Source organism: Borostomias antarcticus, assembly GCF_949987555.1.
Source record: "Borostomias antarcticus genome assembly, chromosome: 29".
In the NCBI taxonomy this organism is placed as follows: Eukaryota; Metazoa; Chordata; class Actinopteri; order Stomiiformes; family Stomiidae; genus Borostomias; species Borostomias antarcticus.
Genome location: NC_140262.1, coordinates 4,735,859 through 4,757,686, shown reverse-complemented (window position 1 = coordinate 4,757,686; position 21,828 = coordinate 4,735,859). Strand labels below are relative to the sequence as shown.

General features: G+C 51.1%; 1 protein-coding gene across 1 annotated transcript in view; it reads left to right on the top strand.

The window, feature by feature from the left end:
* Window positions 1-514: 514 nt before the first annotated feature.
* The window catches only part of heatr1 (HEAT repeat containing 1), a 26,747-nt gene continuing 5,433 nt past the window's right edge, over window positions 515-21,828 (top strand). Inside the window, exons 1-36 of the mRNA XM_084459883.1 lie at window positions 515-579; window positions 872-1,034; window positions 1,482-1,698; window positions 1,808-1,949; window positions 2,187-2,288; window positions 2,384-2,524; window positions 2,692-2,903; window positions 3,122-3,255; window positions 9,107-9,221; window positions 9,395-9,496; window positions 9,636-9,753; window positions 10,146-10,253; window positions 10,481-10,576; window positions 10,932-11,020; window positions 11,206-11,417; window positions 12,088-12,224; window positions 12,484-12,684; window positions 13,054-13,225; window positions 13,350-13,498; window positions 14,009-14,201; window positions 15,204-15,376; window positions 16,377-16,541; window positions 17,056-17,298; window positions 17,540-17,671; window positions 17,825-17,928; window positions 18,122-18,268; window positions 18,428-18,546; window positions 18,790-18,911; window positions 19,406-19,534; window positions 19,655-19,879; window positions 20,116-20,245; window positions 20,327-20,505; window positions 20,941-20,993; window positions 21,125-21,248; window positions 21,340-21,480; window positions 21,638-21,828. The exon at window positions 21,638-21,828 is cut by the window's right edge and continues 123 nt beyond it. Coding sequence (XP_084316009.1) covers window positions 893-1,034; window positions 1,482-1,698; window positions 1,808-1,949; window positions 2,187-2,288; window positions 2,384-2,524; window positions 2,692-2,903; window positions 3,122-3,255; window positions 9,107-9,221; window positions 9,395-9,496; window positions 9,636-9,753; window positions 10,146-10,253; window positions 10,481-10,576; window positions 10,932-11,020; window positions 11,206-11,417; window positions 12,088-12,224; window positions 12,484-12,684; window positions 13,054-13,225; window positions 13,350-13,498; window positions 14,009-14,201; window positions 15,204-15,376; window positions 16,377-16,541; window positions 17,056-17,298; window positions 17,540-17,671; window positions 17,825-17,928; window positions 18,122-18,268; window positions 18,428-18,546; window positions 18,790-18,911; window positions 19,406-19,534; window positions 19,655-19,879; window positions 20,116-20,245; window positions 20,327-20,505; window positions 20,941-20,993; window positions 21,125-21,248; window positions 21,340-21,480; window positions 21,638-21,828 — 5,159 coding nt within the window. The 5' untranslated portion in view covers window positions 515-579; window positions 872-892. The remainder of the gene's footprint in view (window positions 580-871; window positions 1,035-1,481; window positions 1,699-1,807; window positions 1,950-2,186; window positions 2,289-2,383; window positions 2,525-2,691; window positions 2,904-3,121; window positions 3,256-9,106; window positions 9,222-9,394; window positions 9,497-9,635; window positions 9,754-10,145; window positions 10,254-10,480; window positions 10,577-10,931; window positions 11,021-11,205; window positions 11,418-12,087; window positions 12,225-12,483; window positions 12,685-13,053; window positions 13,226-13,349; window positions 13,499-14,008; window positions 14,202-15,203; window positions 15,377-16,376; window positions 16,542-17,055; window positions 17,299-17,539; window positions 17,672-17,824; window positions 17,929-18,121; window positions 18,269-18,427; window positions 18,547-18,789; window positions 18,912-19,405; window positions 19,535-19,654; window positions 19,880-20,115; window positions 20,246-20,326; window positions 20,506-20,940; window positions 20,994-21,124; window positions 21,249-21,339; window positions 21,481-21,637) is intronic.

Genomic DNA, 21,828 nt, shown 5'->3' with positions numbered 1-21,828 from the left:
AAATTTACTAACTCTAAACCCCTGTTCAAAGTTCTAGAAAATGAAACCAAACAATACATAAAGACTATTTTTTCCTCCAATAATAAGAAGGCTACGAAGACAGTGAGTTTGTGCACCTTCTTTGATTTGTTTGTGTGAAAGGCTTGATATATGTACCCTGGCTCTTGTATTATTTTTAAATTAGTTTTATTTCATTCTTTGTATTGATTGATTGTTGCTAATTTGTATTGTTTTGTACTGTACATTTTGTACTGTTTTGTACCTTGATTAATAAAGATTTATAAAAAAAAAAAAATAAGAAAAAAAAAAGGATGTTTTGCTAGCGTATTCAAAATATAAATAAAAAAATGCAGTGAGGGTTACAGCAAGAATATGAGAAGAGGGCTTATAAAGTTATGGGGATGGGTGATAAATAAGGGAAGGCAGATTTGTGAACACTGTGGTTAACTTTTATGGTTAACTTTTATTGTGACAAATACTGGGACTCTTATTTTGAAGTGGAGCTTGAACCGGAGGTATAATCTCAAAAAAGGTCAAGAGAAAATCGCCGTACGCACGTGGAAGTAGCAGTGAAATCAGGTATCAAATTCTCTTATATGCTATCTAGAACTAACGTTGCAGTTTAATTATCTTTACAAGTAAGATCAATCGTGATCCAAGTCAAGTTGGTTATTTAACTTTGCCTGTCTTGCTACCTAGATAACCCACCCCAATAACACGTGCATTCTGTTATCATTGAACAAGAGTTAACTAGATAACGTTACTGTATTCCATATGGACTATTCAAACGTTATATTTAAACGCTATTATCGCAATAAATGATACACACATGATATGAAGCTAACGTTGGTTTATGTTGTAATCTGAACAGGACTTGACAGGACGTCCCACGATGACATCCCTAGCCTATCAGCTGAAGCGGCTTGCTTTGCCGCAGAATGACCCCGACCTGCTCAGCCGCCGGGAGGTTGTCTCCCTACTCTTCGATCCGAAAGATGCTGCCAACATGGACAGGAGCACTTTCCTGGCACTTGGTGTGTTCGAAGTTGGGATGACGCCATACGTTTATCTTGCATGTGCATCTGCTACGACCCCCCCCCCCCCTCCAGAGACCCCCCCAGAGACCCCCCTCACCCACACAGATCCTAAACCCTTGCAAACGACCTCTGATTGTACCAAATATCAACACAACGGCGCACACATTGTGTATATAAAACATCGTACATCCATCACACTACACTCTGCAAACACACTGTGTATACGCTCACCAACCTCCATTGTGTATACATTGTGTAATTTTGCATTTATGCCTTTATTTTTATTGGTTATGTATTTGCACTGTCATTTGTTTGCACGTCTCCATCAGTGTATGCCATTACCTAGTGTAAACCATATACACAGTGGAGAAACTGATCTTGAATGTGCATGCGTCCAAACTGTGGCTATCCTCCTCTGTCTTACCTACTTCCTCTTGGTCCCAGGTTGCACAGGCCTGGAGGAGCTCCTGGGTATCGAACCCGCACTCGCTGAGTTCCAGGACTCCCTCTTCAGCCATTCTGCCATGGGTCTCGAGCGTAGTGTCCAGTCCAAAGAGGTCAACCAGAAATTGGACGCAGGCATATCCTTGTTCCTCACACGCCTCTCTCCTTACTTCCTGCTCAAGCCGGCCCAGAAGTGCTTAGAGTGGCTTATACACAGGTACAGTAGGTCACTATTTGGGGATGGTCATCAATGTCAGAGCTGTAAAATGATCAGTAGTTTAGTCATGTTATTAAATGCATGTCTGATATTTGTATTCTTGTCTCAGGTTCCACATCCACCTGTACAATGTGGACAGCCTGTTGGCCTGTGCCTTGCCGTACCATGAGACCAAGGTGTTCGTCAGAGTCGTTCAGCTCCTCAAGATCAAGGACCCCACTAACCGCTGGAATTGGCTGGAAAGGCTACAGGTAACTATTTTACCCATTTAGTTCATTTCCACACATCAGCGCCCACTCATCAAATAAAAAAACCTCACATTTGTAAAATAGACTAAGCGTGTCAACACTTAGTCTGAGTAATCAACGTTTGTATGAAGCAAGTGTCTTGTGTCTACCCCTCCACTTGCGCACGCAGAAGAAGTCATAGGCAGCACAGAGCAGCCGAGTCGGATTAGGATTTTATACAACCTTTTCATCTCTGTGCAGAAACCAGGTGTACCACTGGCCAAAGGGACCCTGATCACTCACTGTTACAAAGACTTGGGCTTCATGGATTTCATCTGCACCCTGGTCACCAAATCAATCAAGGTAAACTAGATTCACACAATGCTTACTCACACTTACAAATTGTCTGTTACCATTCCAGGATGTGTTCTATATGTTATTTTATTTTTTATTTGCAGGCTTATTCTGGACACACCGGCAACTGCGCCCAACTAAGAGTGATCTTCTCCTTCTATGCCTCCACCATCGTAACTGCTCTGGATGCTGTCGAGAATGTCTCTGACACCATCATATCCAAACTACTGCCCTACATTCAGAAGGTAAGATACAGCTCATCCAGATTGACAAAGCTATCCGTTTTGAGCTATTGAAACATTTAGAGATGACCTTTCACCGTATTCCAAGTGCGATCTTTGGCACCTACCTATGACGTTGCCCCGACAATGTCTTTAATCACATTCGTTCTTCCACCATTCCCTCTATTCAGGGTCTAAAGTCGTCCCTGACCGACTACAAGGCTGCCACCTACATGATCGTGTGCCAGCTGGCTGTGAAGGTGGTGATGGAGGCTCAGCTGGTGGACACCCTGGCCCTGCAGATCAGCAAGTCCCTGGTCAGAGAGCCCCTGCTGGCCACAGAGGGCCTGGGCTGCCTCATAGTCCTGCTGCAGAACCAGAGGGACAGTGCGGTCGGACCCAAGTGAGTGGAGAGGAATGTCGGTCCAATCCAAAGGGTCTAGAAACCTTTGTAGCCGTGTATCAGCGTGTACTTAAAATTATTTTATTTTGAGATGTTTGCATTCATCTTTCATCAATTGTCACTTTTGGGACTGTTTTATATGATTTCATAGAGTTGGGATAGCCAAATCATGGGTGTGACTGGTCTTTTTACTGATTGTATTTGTGTCGTTCCCTCAGAGCCTTCGGCCAGCTGTGTTCCATGCCCTCTCTGGTGGCCACCCTGCAGACCATGGCAGCTACTCATGACGTCAGTCCCCTTCTGAGCTACCTTCTGCCTCACCTGGTCCACTCTTTGGTCACCTGTGGCACGGGTGAGTAGTCCCTGTATACCTGCCTCTGGGTACTGTGCCTGCCTTAGTACCTTAAAAAAGTATGCATACTGTGGGGCTTTTGCTCACCAAAATGGCCACCCTGGGACAATGGCTCCCAAAATGGATGACCCACCCCATCATGTCTCAGGCGGTGGGTTGGGAACTGAGTGAGCACACTTGGGCTGCGTCCGAAGTCGCATACTGTTTCTTTTTACTATTAGTACGTACCAATGCTACCCTTATAGGTCCCCAGACTGCCACCAATTTGGTGGAATTTGCCACCTTAAATCTGTCCACTACCTCCTACCTAAAAAATTATTACCCAGGGACAAAGGGCAAGAAGGCCAAATGATACGGAAGTCAATGGAGCACCCGTAAATGCGTTGAAAAACTATGCTGAATGTGCTTTTCTGAGACGGGAAACGGGGTGTAATCTTACCAGTTTGCTCTCCGTGTGAAATATATCGCTATTCCAAATATTTTTAGGTGTATTTGAATCAAGTATTTGATTTGTAATTTCCCCACTGCCATTCTAGAGGGTTTGTTGGTCTCCCTTTTCCACAGGGGTTGCCACATATGGTGGAGAAAGCAAGCAGCTCGGCACCTCTAACCATGCTCAGCAGAGACCAGGTTTTTTTTGGCAGTGGCAGCGTGGATGTGGGTCAAGGACAGGAAGTGAGATGGATCTGCCGCCACGTGAGCGGACGGATAGCCCTCTCACCAGCTCCTTGCTTCAGAGGGAAGGCCGCAAACACCTGTCCCAAGAGGAGACCGGGGTAGTGGTGGACCTTTTACGCATGCCAAAGACAGCTCAATGGAAAGTGATGGAGAGGAGCCGTCCATTCCTCATGGCCAGTCTGGGCGCCATGTCAGAGCTGAGCGAACCTCAAAGCAAGAAGAAAAAACACAACAGCAAAAGCCCAGAGCCCCCACCAGAGACCGTGACTGAGCCAGAACCAGAGACCATTACTGAGCCAGAACCAGAGACCATTACTGAGCCAGAACCAGAGGTTGCTGCTGAGCCTGAGCCCCCGGCAGAACCAGAACCAGAGACCGTTACTGAGCCAGAACCAGAGGTTGCTGCTGAGCCTGAGCCCCCGGCAGAACCAGAACCAGAGAACATTACTGAGCCAGAACCAGAGGTTGCTGCTGAGCCTGAGCCCCCAGCAGAACCAGAACCAGAGACTGTTATTGAGCCAGAACCAGAGGTTGCTCCTGACCCTGAGCCCCCAGTAGAACCAGAACCAGAACCAGAGACTGCTATTGAGCCAGAACCAGAGACTGCTGCTGAGCCTGAGCCCCCGGCAGAACCAGAACCAGAGACTGTTATTAAGCTAGAACCAGACACTTTTACTGAGCCAGAAACAGAGACTTTTACTGAGCCAGAAACGGAGACCGTTACCGAGCCTGAGCCCCCGTCAGAACCAGAGACTGTTATTAAGCCAGAACCAGAGGCTGAAATTGAGCCAGAACCAGAGACTTTTACTGAGACAGAGCCCCCGTTAGAACCAGAGACTGTTACTGAGTCTGAGGTCCCACTGGAGGCTGCTGCACCTGAGCCCAAACTTGGTGCCGAGGTCGAGGCCACTCCCCCACCATCCCCAGGGGGGGGAATCTGCACCAGAACCAGAGCCAGCCGCGGAGGCGCCTGTAGAATCAGCCCCGGCCCCTGTGGCCCCAGCACCTGCAGCCCCAGCCCCAGAAAGAAAAAGAAAAGGAAAAGCCAGAGGGTCGGCATGGGTGAGACTCAAGGAGTAGGGGCTACCACATTGGAGCTCAGCAACCAGCTGCCAGAGCTTGAAGGAGTATTGGAGCTCAACAAATGGCTGTCAGAGCTTGAAGCACTGAAAGCAGACTGCCTGAACATGGGGGGCGTGGCCAGCCAGTCCGAGAGCAACCAGAACACAGAGTTGGCGAAGCTGCGCCAGGACCGCGCCAAGCTGAGCAGAGGGACGGAGGAGCAGGCGGGCTCAACCCGCGGGCTGCTGGAGGCCGGCTGGAGCGGAGAGGAGGAGCCGAACTACCAGGCAAACTCCGCAGAGCTGGAACAGCTCAAGCTCAGCCTCGAGGAGAGAGACTGCCAGGTGGCTGCGCTACAAAAGGAGCTGGCCCACAGGGAGCGGGAGTTAAAAGAGTCTAGAGATGAGCACCAGGAGCTGAGAGCCTCTCGGGAGAAGGCCTTCTCTGAGGCCTCGGCGAGACATGCACAGGAACTCAAGGTCCTGCAGGGTCAGGTAGACGTTGGGAAGCAGGAGCTGAGCACGTCTAGAGACAAAACCCAGGAGCTGGAGCGACTGGTGTCCGAACTGGTGTCCGAACTGCAGCCTTGTCAGGAGAAGGCGCGGTGTCTTTCCGCTGAGCTGGGCTCCTCCAGGCAGGAAGTTCGGCAGTTGTCCAAAGATCTGGCAAAGCTGAGGCTAGTCCTGGAGTGTGTGTCTAGGGAAAGTGAAGAGGTCAAGGCTCAGAGAGAGAGTCTTGAGAATCACCTCTCAGACGTACGGGCCAGGCTGTCCACTGCTGAGGTTAGACGAAGGGAGGTGGAGGGTGTCCTGAGTCTAGCTCAGACCAGAGAAATTGAGCTGTGCCGGCAATTGAAGGAGCTTCACAATAGCTTTCAGGAAAACCTGGACTCCAAAGAGGAGCTTGAAGCCCAACTCAAAAACACTATTTCGAAGCAGCTAGTGGCAGTTGAGGCCTATGGGAAGACTGCTGAGACCCTGGAGCAGGTGATGCAAGAGAAGTGTTCTCTGCAACAGGAGAAGAGCGAAGCCCAGGGTCTGGCGGAGGAGTACAGGAGGGCCAAGCTAGAGATGCACAGTCAGGTGGAGTCCCTGAAGGAGCAGAATTCCAGGTATCAGGAAGAGCTCAGTGTGTCCCTGAAGGAGCAGAATTCCAGGTATCGGGTCCTGCTGGAGGAGTACAGGAATGCCAAGTTAGAGATGCAAAGGCAGGTGGAGTCACTAAAGGAACAGAATTCCAGGTATCAGGTCCTGCTGGAGAAGTACAGGAAATCCAAGCTAGAGATGCAAAGTCAGGTGGAATCCCTGAAGGAGCAGAATTCCAGTTATCAGGTCCTGCTGGAGAAGTACACGAAATCCAAGCTAGAGATGCACAGTCAGTTGGAGTCACTAAAGGAACAGAATTCCAGGTATCGGGTCCTGCTGGAGAAGTACAGGAAATCCAAGCTAGAGATGCACAGTCAGTTGGAGTCCCTGAAGGAACAGAATTCCAGGTATCAGAAAGAGCACCACCGTGTGTCCAGGGAGAAAGCCACCTCCCAGCAGTCCTTCAATAAAAGCGGTAAGAAGCTGCCATCTGAAAAGGAGCCTCCGGAACCAGGGGAAAGCAGGTCAGTCCCAAATTCCCTCACTAATGCCTGTCAGACCCTGTTCCCCATAGAAGCTCCAGGTTCTGGGACCTGGCCAACCACTTCCTCTTGGAAGGACATGGCAACCAGAGTGGAGGGAGAGACTGAGGCCCAAGTAGAAGAAGCGGTACCAACACCTGAGGCTCCAGCAGAAGCGGCACCAGCACCTGAGGCGCCAGCAGAAGCGGCACCAGCACCTGAGGCGCCAGCAGAAGCGGCAGCAGCACCTGAGGCCCCAGCAGAAGCAGTCCCAGCACCTGAGGCGCCAGCAGAAGCAGTCCCAGCACCTGAGGCGCCAGCAGAAGCAGCACCAGAGCCCGAGGCCCCAACAGAATCGGCAGCAGGATCTGAGGCCCCAGCAGAAGCAGCACCCGAGGCCCCAACAGACGAAGCAGCCCCAGCACCTGAGCCTGAAGCTTCACCCGAGGCCCCAGTAAAAGAAGTCCCAAGCCCAAAGCCTGGATTGGAGGTCCAGGAAGAGACCGGATTAGCACCTGAGGCCCCGGCTGCCATAGAAGAGCCCAGACCGGAGAAGGGGGAGATGGAGACCGCTGCTGTGAATGGGGGGAATCCAGAGGCAGAGTCTGAGACCAAGGGCCTGGCACAGCCAGAGGAGGCAGTCCTCCAGACTAACTCAGGTGAGGCAAAGATTTAAACCCCTGGCCTTTTGCTCCCCAAAATGGTTGTCCCGGAACTACAGCTCTCACAATGGATGCCCGCCCTTGAACTACAGCTTCCATGGCCCCTAGATAGCTGAGTGAGCACACCTGAGCTGAATTTGCAATCATCCAAGCCAAGTGGACTGTTAAAATTCAGGCCAGGAGGCCTCATGCCACTAGTTCTTTTATGTTGGATTCTTTTTGTATTGGCCTTCTCTATTGTTCCACTTTTCGTAAGCCGATTCCTTCAGGTGCCCATACGGACTATGTCAACGCATCTCTGATACATTTCTGATAGTTTTTTGTACTTCTTTTCTTTGAATATTTAATTCTTTGGTTCTAGCTTGCTTCAGCATGCATGTCCTATTCAGTGTGTACTGTATGAGTGTGTTTGTGCGAGTTTGGGTGTGTGATGCGTTTGTGTGTGTGTGTGTGTGTGTGTTTGCGTCCGTCCAAACAAATCAAAGTTCAAATAATACCTTACTAAATTAAAAAAACAAAAGTGTAAATAAATCGATTTACTGGTAGGATATGTTTGACTGAAATTTCAGACAATCAATCATGCAATACATTAGAAATTCAGTCATGTCAGGTTTAAAGATAAAATACAATTGAATATTGTCAGTGTAGCAATATGAAATGCCTTCAAATTTGCTGATAATCAGGCCTAGAGGAAGCATGTACAGAGCAAGTAGAATTGGACCTAAAACCGATCCCTGGGGCACCCCACAGAAGAGTGGAGTGGACTCAGACATATGAGGCCCAACAGCCACAGAGAAACTTCTACCTGAGAGATACGAGGCAAACCAGTCAAGGGCTCCCTGAGACGCCCACCCACTAGCTAAGCCTGTCTAACAAAATACGGTGATCCACAGTATCGAAAGCTGCACTGAGATAAAGCAGTACCAGGATAGAATATTTGCCAGAATCAGAGGGTATCATGATATCATTGGAGACTCATAAGAAGAGCCGTCTCTGTTGTATGTTTCTGACGAAAACCAGACTGGAATTTGTCAAAAATATTGTGGTTATTCAAGGCAACAGTGAGCTGGTTAGCAAAAAATAAAATCTAAAAATAAAATAAACAACTAAAATCTTTGAAATAAAAAGCAGCTTAGAAAAAGGGTAATAGTTGCTAGGTAAAGAGGGGTCCAGGCTTTTTAAAGAGCGGTAGAACAACAGCCTGTTTAAAATAGGATGGGACACAATCAGAAATCAGCGATTTATTAATGATGGAGAGCATTCAGGGGCCAATGGAGCTGATCACATCTTTCAGTAAAGACGTTGGTGAGATGTCTAAAGTGCTGGAGGAGATTTTCATACTGCTCACTAGCTCAGCTACATCTTGCAGGGAGATGGGTAAGAAACATCCCAGAATTCACTGCGGTTTAGGACAGACCGGAAGGGGGGAGGTGGAAGGGATTATGCTGGACCTTACACCGGCAACCTTGTCCACGAAAAAAAACGGAAGAAAATTATTAATCATTATCAGAGTACACAGATGCAGTAGGGGACTGACAATATTGTTGATGGTGTCAAAAAGGACTTTGCCTACTCGAGGAGATGACATTGACGAAATAGGAAGCCCACGCCACCTTGACCATTGTGTTGAATTTGTTGCTTTAAGTTCTTTAAAATAAATTCAGTGGACCTGGTGATTTGTGTACTTCCACAGGCGCTCCATTCTCTCAACAATTGCGTCTAAAACAACAAATGTCATCATTTAGCCAAGGGGCGCTTTTACAATCTGCTGTACATTTTCTGTGGCCTACAGAAGTTGAGCTCTCCAAGTCTGACAGCTAGTTTCCTCTCTTGTTGTGTTTAGGCGCAGGTGAGATGGAGACCGAGGAGGCCTCACCAACCTCAGCTCACGGGAGCCTGTTTGAAGCTGTCCTCCAGGCAGTGCCTCTGTCCAAAGGCCTTGACAACACAGTAGCAAAGTAAGATACGCAATTGGCCACCCTCAGGCTAAAGCAATATTTCTTCATTCGGAAGACTTTTTTTTAATCATGGGCAACATGCAGGTTTTAGTATGCTTGTTGATATGAGATATACAACAGTTATGACTGAATTGTGTACCATTTCTAAGTTTGGTTGACTTGATGACCACCAGGCTGCTACTGGAGGAGTACCTGTCCCAGAGAGAGCTCTCGGCGGAGGAGATCGACCCTCTGAACCAGTCCCTGATGCCGTTCATACGGCTGTTCGAGTCCAAGTGAGTTTGACAGTGTTTCACCGTCCTCTCTCAGGACGAGCTGTCCTCAGATCCAGCCATAATGTGGGCCGACGTTTTAACGTGATCATCCCATCATCTGGGAACATCTGTGGATATTTAAAAGTTGTGCTGGTTGCAGGTATTCCGGGTCTCTGGACGTGGCGCTAGAGGGTCATGTCAGTGACCTCAGCAGCCCGGAGGACAAGAACCTCTTCCACCAGTTCATCTCTCTGACCATGAGTAGCGGCAAGTACCAGGTACTGTACACACGGTTAACCCTAACCCTAACCCTTAACCTTAACCCAGGTCCTGACTGTACACAGGGTCAACCCTAACCCTAACCCAGGTCCTGACTGTACACAGGGTCAACCCTAACCCAGGTACTGACTACACAGGGCTAACCCTAACCCTAACCCAGGTACTGACTGAACACAGGGTTAACCCTAACCCTAACCCAGGTACTGACTACACAGGGCTAACCCTAACCCAGGTACTGACTGTACACAGACCTGTGTGTGCACCTTAAAGAGAAAGATGAATACCGCGTAAGTGCGTGTGTGCAGAGTTTCATGCTCCGTGTGTGTCTGTGTGTCTGTGTGTGTGTGTGTGTGTGTGTGTGTGTGTGTGTGTGTGTGTGTGTGCGTTTCAGATTCTCGGGGACTCTGACACATCCCTGCTGCTGGGTCTGAAGCACACTCTGCCGTCGGTCAGGAACATGGCTCTGGAGTACCTGACTGGGGTCCTCACCTCTGGACAGGTGCGTATTAAGTGACCAACTGCACAACAGAGCCAACTAAAGCAGTAATTCACTCCTGTCATACGTTTCCAGCCTTGTATTGTTGCCACTTGCCTCAGTAGCATGACTGTAGCTGTTGTCTGTTTGTTCGCCGTCTGACTGTTTGTTGTTGTTTTTGGACTGTTTGTTGTTGTTTTTGGACTGTTTGTTGTTGATTTTGGACTGTTTCTGCTGGTTTTCTCCAGCAGCAGGGCTTTGACCAGGCGTTCCTGAGAGAGGCTCTGCTGGAGAGGCTGAAGGATGACGTCCCCGAGGTGGTGGCGGCGGCTCTCAAGGCCCTGGAGGTCAGTAGGGACAACGCCGTCATATAGGGCTGGCTTCCTGGACACACAGGGAGATCTGTCAATGGAGATCCTCTGTTAATAATAGAGGAATAATATTTAAAAAAATATCTAACAAATCTAAAAAATTCCTCACTCCAACACTTGCTGAAAGCTGAGAAACTGCGCTTTCTAGTATTATAGGGAAAATCCAATTAATATTCGAAATGTTGTCACTCTACTTTCAGGGTTAAAAGGGTTAACTAGGCTTGGTTTGTTCCTGGAATACTCAATGGTTAGAATGTTCAAAGTCAAATATTGGAACATTCCGGAATAGCGGGCTATGGGTGTGGTTTGATTGGTCACTTTCCCCGTGCAGGTCTACATAGATCACCTGGATCCAGAGGAGACCGTTTCTTGCTTGCTGTCCCTTCTACAGCGGACAGACCTGTCCAAGGGTGGCGACTGGTCAGTACAGCTCACACCTCATCGAAGATGCTGATCCAATAATCCAATCAATGATCACCACAAATACGCCCTAATATCCTACTCCTATTTTCCCCACACATCCATGTAAATGTATATTCATCCTATAACCTTGTAATCCATTGTATGTACAGTATCCATAACCGCTGCTGTATCCCTCCCTGTAGGTGTGCGTCGGTGAAGGAGGCGGTGAGGATTCTGGACCACCAGCGGCTCGGCGAAGGGACCGCCGCCGTGAGGCTGCGCGCGGCCTGGGGCCTGATCCCTTACCTGGTGGTCACCTCCGCAGTGCCGGACGCCCCGGAGGTCCAGCTGGCTTCCTGCGTGGCCCGCACCTCCCTGCTGGCCCAGCACCCCCTCACCCAGGGATGGGCGGCAGGTAAAACACCCCCGAGAACCCCCGGACAGTAGAACCATGCCACTGGACGTTCTGCGTTGAAAGGTTGTGTCTAGAAAACCGGACCTACTTTTTGGAGTAGTGTTTTGGAGTAGTGGCATAGATTCAAGCTAATCTGGGACTACATAGCTCTCGAATGGCAACGGCATGGTCCTCGTCCAGGACTTGTCTTAATCTGGTCTTTGAAAACGGGTGTACCCTGTAGTTGGTCATCTCTGCTGATCTCTAGGTTTTTGATGATATTTGAAGCACTCTGTTGTAGGGCTGGGTATCGAGTCGAATTTCAAGATTCGATTCCGATTCACAAGGTTCAGAATCGATTATCACGATTCGATTCAATATCGATTCGGTTAGTGTTACTAAAACCTGTTTTTTTTTTTAGCTGTAACCTTAATTACATGACTGCCAAGTTATGCAACACATCAATACTAGGGCTGGGTATCGATACTGATTTCCAAAAATGAATGAATAAGTGAATCATTGAATGAATTAATGAACTATTCATACCTTCATTTATTCATTCATTCATTAAATAAAAGATCGATTTTGGGATTCATGAATCGATTCTGAATCGATGAATCGATTTTTTAAACCCAGCCCTACTCTGTTGTGATCATGAATGCGGCACGTTCTCCTCCCGTTCTCTCCCCAGTGCTGAACGATGTGATGGTGACTCAGAGGCCGGAGGGCTCGTCTCAGTCAGACATCATCGGAGAGGCCAACCAGCAACTGATCTCCACGCTGACCAAGAACCTGGCCACCATGGACCGCATCTCCAAGTGCAACGCTGTGAGTGGGCTGGATCTCTGAATACACAGCCTTTCAAATTCTGTTTCTCCTCCAAGTTAAGCAACTTTTTTAATTAGAGTTGGTGTTTCAGTTAGAGTTGGTGTTTCAGTTAGAGTTGGTGTTTCAGTTAGAGTTGAACCGTTCAAGCCGCGACCGACATAACTGACCGTTAACCCCTCCCCCTTTGTGTGTGTGCCCGCACTCGTTGTTTACGTGTGTGTGTGTGCGTGTGCGTGTGCGTGTGTGTGTGTGTGTCCAGCTGGAGAAGCTAGCGGAGGCCGTGCTGCAGCAGCGCGGGTCCAGCCTGCGGGAGAGGGCGGCGTTCCTGGTTCTGACCCAGACTCTGCTGCAGGGCCTGGAAGACCTGCCAGGGACCCCACACCTCATCACAGCCCAGCGGGTCTACGGCCTCCTGGAACCCGCCCTGCTGGAGCTCGCCCAACACCAGGACCAAACCCAGGTCAGAGGAACCGCTGCTGTGGTACCCTGTGATTGGCTCGTTGGGATAGTCCAAACGTCTGTTCCGCGCCCAGCCAGGAGAGACGACGCTGTTGATCACATGACTTGTTCTTTGTTTTGTTTTTTTAGATGCATCAGAACATTAGTATTGATTGCTTCAATGACTGTATTCTCTATTTCCTGATTCATTCTGTTCAAACTGCTCCAAGACAGGGGTGTCTTGGTGTCTTGGTGTGCTAGAGCTCTCTCAGAGTGAACCCTGCTCTTATTCACTGACTGGACGCCTCTCATGAGCCGGTCAGCCACACGGGACATTTTCCTGGACTCTTATAGGTTAGCCTTGGCCTGACTCCTCCCACTCTTTTCCCAGGCTCCCGTGGAGCAGGGCGAGGCGCCCCCCTCCTTCTCCGAGGGTCTGGGAGGGTACCTCCAGGGCGCGAGGGCGGGGGGCAGCGGAGGGCAGAGAGAGTACGGCCTGCTGCTGGTCTCTCTCCTCAGGGGTCTCATCTCCTGCCTCCGGTGCCACGACTCATCCTTCAAAGGTAACCTTAATATATTTAGTATTTATAAATAATATGTATTATTTATATATGTGTATGTTCTTAGCCAATAGACAAACATTTTCCAGGAGCTTGCTCACCCCACCTCACCCTGTGGTTCTCCTAGGCGAGGTGTGGTGGAACCCGGAGAACCTGGACACCAACACCTGCTGCTACCTGCAGCTGCTCTGCCGCCTCTTCAGCGTGGTTCTCACCGGGGCCAGCCAGGGGCCGATGGCGGCCGGCTTCAGGGGCCTGATGAAGACGCTGGTTCAGGTTGGTCCCTCTTTTGTGACATCACAAGATAAGGACTCCAAATTGATCATAAAAAGTTAATTCTTCCGATCGTATTTTCACTAATTGACAGCTCCTCATGAGTCTTATGTCTTATGGCAGCAGTTTTCTTTCTTTTTAAAATCTTTTTATTGAGTTTCAGCATTGCAAGTCAGCAATTATGGCAGCACTTTTATTGTGAAAGTCGGTCAGGACATGAAACCTTCTGTTCATATTAGGATCGCCTAGCTCACTGTTTCCTTACTCCAGTCCCCCTCCATCCATTTGCGTCCATCCACCCATCCATCCATCCATCCATCCATCCATCCATCCATCCATCCATCCATCCATCCATCCATCCATCCATCCATCCATCCATCCATCCATCCATCCATCCATCCATCCCTCCCTCCCTCCCTCCCTCCCTCCCTCCCTCCCTCCCTCCCTCCCTCCCTCCCTCCCTCCCTCCCTCCCTCCCTCCACCCACCCACTCTTGTCCATCTTTCCCCCCAGGTCCACCTGAGTGATCCCCTGGAGCTCTTCAAGTTCCTGTCCCTGCTGTGGGGCTACAGCAGTAACCACGGCGACCAGCTGGACGTGCGCGTCAGCGCCATCCTGCAGACCCAGTCCCTGTACGTGGGCGGGGCCTTGCTGAGCCCCCAGCCTGGCGCCACGCTGGCCCAGCTGACATCCGCCTCCTCCCCAGGTAGGCACCGCGGGGGCGAGAGGTGGCGTATCTCAATCACACCCTGAGTCGGATTGGATGATTGGTTGATTGAGCCGTGCATTGCTTAATTGTTTAATTGATTGATTGGTTGACTCACTTGAGTCGTTGATTGTTTTTATTTGGTTAATTAACACGAAACGTACGTCGAGGATAGCGCGGACTTCCTGAAACAACACTGACAAAAAACAGCTCATTTAATTTCTAGTTGCAGAAACTGAAGAGTGAGAGTGAGGATTGGGAACAGGAAGTGAACGTGCGTTGTTCTCTCTCCCTGTCCTCAGCGGTTCCATCGTTGTTCTCTCTCCCTGTCCTCAGCGGTTCCATCGTTGTTCTCTCTCCCTGTCCTCAGCGGTTCCATCGTTGTTCTCTCTCCCTGTCCTCAGCGGTTCCATCGTTGTTCTCTCTCCCTGTCCTCAGCGGTTCCATCGTTGTTCTCTCTCCCTGTCCTCAGCGGTTCCATCGTTGTTCTCTCTCCCTGTCCTCAGCGGTTCCATCGTTGTTCCCTCTCCCTGTGGTTCCATCGTTGTTCTCTCTCCCTGTCCTCAGTGGTTCCATCGTTGTTCTCTCTCCCTGTCCTCAGCGGTTCCATCGTTGTTCTCTCTCCCTGTCCTCAGCGGTTCCATCGTTGTTCTCTCTCCCTGTCCTCAGCGGTTCCATCGTTGTTCCCTCTCCCTGTGGTTCCATCGTTGTTCTCTCTCCCTGTCCTCAGTGGTTCCATCGTTGTTCTCTCTCCCTGTCCTCAGCGGTTCCATCGTTGTTCTCTCTCCCTGTCCTCAGCGGTTCCATCGTTGTTCTCTCTCCCTGTCCTCAGTGGTTCCATCGTTGTTCTCTCTCCCTGTCCTCAGCGGTTCCATCGTTGTTCTCTCTCCCTGTCCTCAGCGGTTCCATCGTTGTTCTCTCTCCCTGTCCTCAGCGGTTCCATCGTTGTTCTCTCTCCCTGTCCTCAGCGGTTCCATCGTTGTTCTCTCTCTCTCTCCTCAGTGGTTCCATCGTTGCTCGCCTGTCTGAGCTCGCCGGTGCGGGAGGTTCGCCGGGCCGCCATCGCCACCCTCCAGAGCCTATCAGAGTTCAGCAGCTCCCCCATCCGGCCAGTCATAGCCAGGCTGCTGAAGAACGCCGAGGAGATCATCGCTGACCCCTCCCACGTCAGCCAGGTCAGACACACACACGCACACACACACACGCACACACACGCACACACACACACACACACACACACCACGTTGTCAGTACTCTCTCACTGACGGCTGGTATCTCCTGTGTGCGTAGGCCCTTGGGCAGCTGTATGGGGAGTGTCTCTCTCTCTGACTGCTGGTATCTCCTGTGTGCTAGGCCCTTGGGCAGCTGTATGGGGAGTGTCTCTCTCTCTGACTGCTGGTATCTCCTGTGTGCGTAGGCCCTTGGGCAGCTGTATGGGGAGTGTCTCTCTCACTGACGGCTGGTATCTCCTGTGTGCTAGGCCCTTGGGCAGCTGTACGGGGAGTGTCTCTCTCACTGACGGCTGGTATCTCCTGTCTGCTAGGCCCTTGGGCAGCTGTATGGGGAGTGTCTCTCTCACTGACGGCTGGTATCTCCTGTGTGCTAGGCCCTTGGGCAGCTGTATGGGGAGTGTCTCTCTCACTGACGGCTGGTATCTCCTGTGTGCGTAGGCCCTTGGGCAGCTGTATGGGGAGTGTCTCTCTCTCTGACGGCTGGTATCTCCTGTCTGCTAGGCCCTTGGGCAGCTGTACGGGGAGTGTCTCTCTCACTGACGGCTGGTGTCTCCTGTGTGCTAGGCCCTTGGGCAGCTGTATGGGGAGTGTCTCTCTCTCTGACTGCTGGTATCTCCTGTGTGCGTAGGCCCTCGGGCAGCTGTATGGGGAGTGTCTCTCTCTCTGACGGCTGGTATCTCCTGTGTGCGTAGGCCCTTGGGCAGCTGTATGGGGAGTGTCTCTCTCACTGACGGCTGGTATCTCCTGTGTGCTAGGCCCTTGGGCAGCTGTATGGGGAGTGTCTCTCTCTGACGGCTGGTATCTCCTGTGTGCTAGGCCCTTGGGCAGCTGTATGGGGAGTGTCTCTCTCACTGACGGCTGGTATCTCCTGTGTGCTAGGCCCTTGGGCAGCTGTATGGGGAGTGTCTCTCTCACTGACGGCTGGTATCTCCTGTGTGCGTAGGCCCTGGGGCAGCTGTACGGGGAGTGTCTCTCGGACCCAGGCGAGGCTGAGCAGCAGAGTCTCCTAGCCTCCATGGTGTCCCTCCTGAAGAGTCTCCAGGCCCCCAACTGCCCCTCCTACACCAGCAAGGTCCTTCTGAAGACCCTGGACCACGTCAACGGAGAGGTACGTACCGTATGAGGGAGGAGGAGACCGGAGACGTCCTTTTTTTATTATTTTATTTATTTTAAAGATATTTTCTAGGGCTTTTCAGCTTTAATGGGACAGGACAGTTCGAGAGAGACAGGAAACGTGGGGGAGAGAGAGAGGGGAGGACATGCAGCACAGGACCCGAGCCGGGAGTCGAACCCTGGTCCGCGGCGTGAAGGACTAGCCTTCATATGGGGCGCGCCTTACCCAGGGCGCCCCCAGAGGTCCTTACAGATGACCTACAGATTCTCAACAAACTCAAAATTGCAACTCTGTTAATATGCAACCACCAGTGGAGTTGGCTGGGTCGTTACAGTAGTGGATAGTTGGTTGAGCATCTATAGACCGTCCATAAGGGGGATCCTCATTATGAGGCGTAACCTGGTTTCGGTGGCACACGGCGTTCCACGTACGCGCTCGTCGCTACAAGCTTCATCTTCGGACGTGTAGACGGCAAAGTCTCGGTTTGAGACGGTTCTCTCCCCGTCAGACGGTGCTCACCTGCTTGCTGCCCGTCCTGGAGCGTCTGCTGGAGCAGATCGGACCCGAGCCGCCCATGCTCCTGAGGGACGAGACCCAGGTGATGCAGCTGATCCTGGGCAAGTACAACGAGGCGTCGGCCCCTCTCCTGGTGCGTGACCAGGCCTGCCTGGAGGTCTTCATCAGGGCCCTGGGGACCACGGCGCAGCCCTACCCCGACATCCCCAGCTTCCAGATCCTGGCCCTGGAACAGGTACGAATACGCAGCGATGGAACTGAGGTGGTTTTGGCGGTTAACCTCCATTGTCTGATGTGTGTAGCTTAGCCTGAGGCCGTAGGATGTGTGTTAGCTCCTTGAGATAACGCCTGGGTCAAAATCTGCCCTTGCTAATTAATGTTATAAAAATATGATCTTTGAGTGTGCCCGTCAACCCAAGTTTACCCCATAATGCTGCGTTCCTGAACCCTGACCCTTATGATGCGTCTCTCCTCAGATCACCAAGCCCTTCTACTCGGCTCTGGGAGATGAGAAGGTGCAGCAGAGGCTTCTGGGAGTTCTGTTCGACCTCCTGGCGGAGAGCACGAGCCCGCTCTGCGCCAACACCATCGGCAGCGTCTTCAAGGCGGTGAGGGAACCAGGCCAGGACATGTCTCGACTCGTTTCTGACCGCCGTCGTCTTAATAACCCTCGTGGAACACAGTTGTCAGCTTTGTCGACATGTCGGCAGATTAAGGCGTGTTAACCAGGCTTTACAGAGAGCTTTTCCTCCCCTGGTCAGATTGCCGTGGACGGGGAGTTAGTGGCCAACGAGCTGGCCCCCGCAGACAAGCCCAAAGTGACCGTAACGGTTCAACAGACCCGCAGAACCAGGATGCTGCAGAGGTGAGCGGCCAGCTGCTATACCTGCACCCCCCCCCCGTCAATGTTCTGCATTCTGTCCTCGCCCTTACTGAGATAATAGGGATATGGTTTTTATACTTTATACTTTTATTCAAAAGACAGATGTTAATGTTGTGTATCCTCCGTGTTAAAGCTTGGTTGGCCAACGCTTTTTTGCGCCTGTGCCTCCTTTCAGGAAAGCCCAGGACAGTGGGCAGGCCGCGCCAGAGGAGGGCGCTGTGCCCTGGGGGAGGGTCACCCTCATCCTGGAGCTGCTGCAGCACAAGAAGAAGCTGAAGAGGCCTCAGACGCTCGTGCCCGCCCTCTTCACCCTCCTCTCCAGGTGCGGGGTTCAAATCCCGGCTATTTCTGGGCATCTCCACCTGTCCATGTGTACGGCGGTGGGTTCGAGTCCCAACCCTTGGTTCTGGATTCCTCCCCCGCTTCCTGTCCCAGACTGCCCTGCAGTAACGCAGCGGTCACTTCTCTCCCTGTCCCTCAGGTGTCTGGACACGTCTTCCAAGGAGCAGAGCAACATGGAGTACACCAAGCAGCTGCTCCTCAGCTGTCTGCTCAACGTCTGCCAGAAGCTGTCCCCCGACGGAGGACCCATCAGCCCAGGTACGGAGGGAGGGGGGACAGAGAGAGGGAGAGATGGAGGGAGAGAGAGAAGAGAGGGGAGACCCCCTGCTGCTCTGGGAGTTATAGTTCTGAAGCTCTGAAGTTCCGCCAGCCGCACAGATCTGGCGCTACGGTCCGCTCATCCGGACCGGATTATAATCCGTCACATCACACTAGAGCCCGCCACAACGACAATGTAAGCGTCGTTTGGATTAATCCGCGATTGTGTTCCTCCTGTGTTAGACATTCTGGACGAGGACAAGTTCAACGTGGAGCTGGTGGTCCAGTGTGTGAGAGGGTCAGACATGCCCCAGACACACCACCACGCCTTGCTACTACTGGGCTCTGTGGCTGGCATCTTCCCCGTGAGTACACCTGATACCAGAGAGAGAGAGAGAGAGAGAGAGAGAGAGAGAGAGAGAGAGAGAGAGAGAGAGAGAGAGAGAGAGAGAGAGAGAGAGAGAGAGAGAGAGAGAGAGAGAGAGAGAGAGAGAGAGAGAGAGAGAGAGAGAGAGAGAGAGAGAGAGAGAGAGAGAGAGAGAGAGAGAGAGAGAGAGAGAGAGAGAGAGAGAGAGAGAGAGAGAGAGAGAGAGAGAGAGAGAGAGAGAGAGAGAGAGAGAGAGAGAGAGAGAGAGAGAGAGAGAGAGAGAGAGAGAGAGAGAGAGCTTGTAAAACTACCCTTGTGGGGCCCAGATGTCCCCACAATGATAGTGTGGGGCCATTTTGATGGGCCCCATAAAGATAGGGTTCATTTTAGGGTCAAAGGTTTGTGTTTAGGGCTTGGGTTAGAGCTAGGGCTTGGGTTAGGGGTCAAAGGTTATGTTTAACCCAAACGATCTCCCCCCCCCTCGTGCTCCAGGAGAAGGTCCTCCACAACATCATGCCCATCTTCACCTTCATGGGCGCCAACATCATGCGTCTGGACGACGCCTACAGCTTCCAGGTCATCAACAAGACGGTGCAGACGGTCATCCCCGCCCTCATCAAGGTGAGACGGCCAGTAGCCAGTCCCCCTGGTCTGGATACGCGCTCCCTCGTCCGTTGTCCCCGTCCGTCTGTCCGTCCCTCCATTCGTCCCATCTGACTCCTCCCCCGCCCCCCCCCCCAGGCTAACGAGGAGGGCGTGGACCGGCCCTCTGGTCACATGGAGGCGGTGGTGACCAGGATCCTGCACGTGTTCGCCGACGCGCTGCCCCACGTGCCCGAGCACCGCCGTCTACCCATCCTGACCCAGCTGGTGACCACCCTGGGCCCCGCCCGCTTCCTCTGGGTCCTAATGCTGCTCCTGTTCAAGCAGCATACGACACAGACGGCCACTACAGGCACCGAGAAGGTAGGATCGGTTTTTGGCAGGCTTTCTCCTAGCCTATCCCAAGTGGCATCAACACTTTATTTTGTTTCTGCCTATAGATGATCTTTAGATGCTCAACGGACTATCAATTAAATCAATTAATCAATTATAAATTAAATACCACTAATTGAAATTACGTACTGTGTGTCTGTGTGTGTCTGTGTGTGTCTGTCTGTGTGTGTGTGTGCGTGTGTGTGTGTGCGCATGCGTGTCCCCAGGACGCAGCTCTGGAGCGGGACGTGGAGTTGTGGATCTCGGTGTGCTGTGAGTTCGAGGTGTGTGACCAGCTGACCGCGCTCATCAGGATCCTGCAGTTCCTCATGAGGCTGCCTCAGGACAAGGAGGACGGTAGGAGACGTTTCACCTGTTGGGAACGATTGTAAACCGTTAAAAACTGCTGTACCTAAGACCGCTTGTTGATTGGTCCAGGTCCCGTGACTCGTAGAGGAGGCGGCGGCGCCCAGAAGGAGCAGAAGGAGCAGCAGGAGAAGGCAGAGGAGCTCATCTTCAGTGTGGAGGCGCACAGTAGCAAGGTGCTCCGGCACTTCAAGTTCCTCTCCGTCTCCTTCATGGCCCAGCTGCTGGCCTCAAGCAGCTTCATAGGAAAGGTGGGTTGTTTTTAGCTATTTATATAATGGGCTTTTATGTATTTATATAATGGGTTTTCATGTATTTATATAATGGGTTTTCATGTATTTATATTATGGGGTTTTATGTATTTATATAATGGGTTTTTATGTATTTATATAATGGGTTTTTATGTGTTTATATAATGGGTTTTTATGTATTTATATAATGGGTTTTCATGTATTTATATAATGGGGTTTTATGTATTTATATAATGGGGTTTTATGTATTTATATAATGGGGTTTTTGTGTTTATATTATGTATGTATGTAATGTTTTATGTATTTATATAATGTGTTTTTATGTGTTTATATTATGTATGTATATAATGTTTTATGTATTTATATAATGGGTTTTCATGTATTTATTTGATGTATGTATATAATGTTTAATGTATTTATTTGCGTGTCCTCCAGGTTGCAGACAGTGGTGACGTCATGGAAGACTCCATGCAGAAACTACAGCAGAGGTGAGCGCTGTTGACAATGCATATGGTGCGACACACACACACACACACACTTAATATCAGACCTTTTACACATTTATCTCTCCTGTTCTGTGTCTGCGTGTGTGTGCGTGTGTGTGCGTGTGTGTGTGTAGCCTCCTGGAGGAGATCCTGCGCTACATCCACGCGGTGGCGCACTGCGTTGAGGAGAACGCTGAGAAACCCACCGCCAAGTTCTGGAGAGCGCTGCTCAACAAGGCGTACGACGTCCTGGACAAGGTGAGAGACCCGGCCTCAACACTCGGGGAAAGACGACAACTTTTCACAAAAACACGTTTGACCCGTGACTGTTTCCTGTCCGGACCGCCAGGTGAACGCCCTGCTGCCGACGGACACGTTCATCGCGGTGATGCGGGGGCTGATGGGTAATCAGCTGGCGTCGGTGAGGAGGAAGGCCATGGAGCTGCTCAACAACAAGCTACAGCAGAGGACGCAGTGGCAGGACGAACAGGTACGCACACACACACACACACACACACACTCACCCACACACACTCACACACACACACACACACGTTCAGGATTCACCACCTCCCCATACCTCCTGATTCCGCATTAAACAAGCGGCTGGTCCCGACCTCTGACCTTCGCCCCCCTCTCTCGCCCAGGTGACCGCGCTGCTCGCGCTGACCGGCGACCTGCTGGGCATCGTGGGTAAGGGTCACGGCGAGGTCGAGGAGCGCGAGCAAAGCCAGGAAGAGGAGGAGCAGGCCATCAACAGACAGACGGCCCTCTACAGCCTCAAGCTGCTGTGCCGCAATTTCGGCCCCGGCCACCAGGAGGCGTTCGTGCCGGTGCT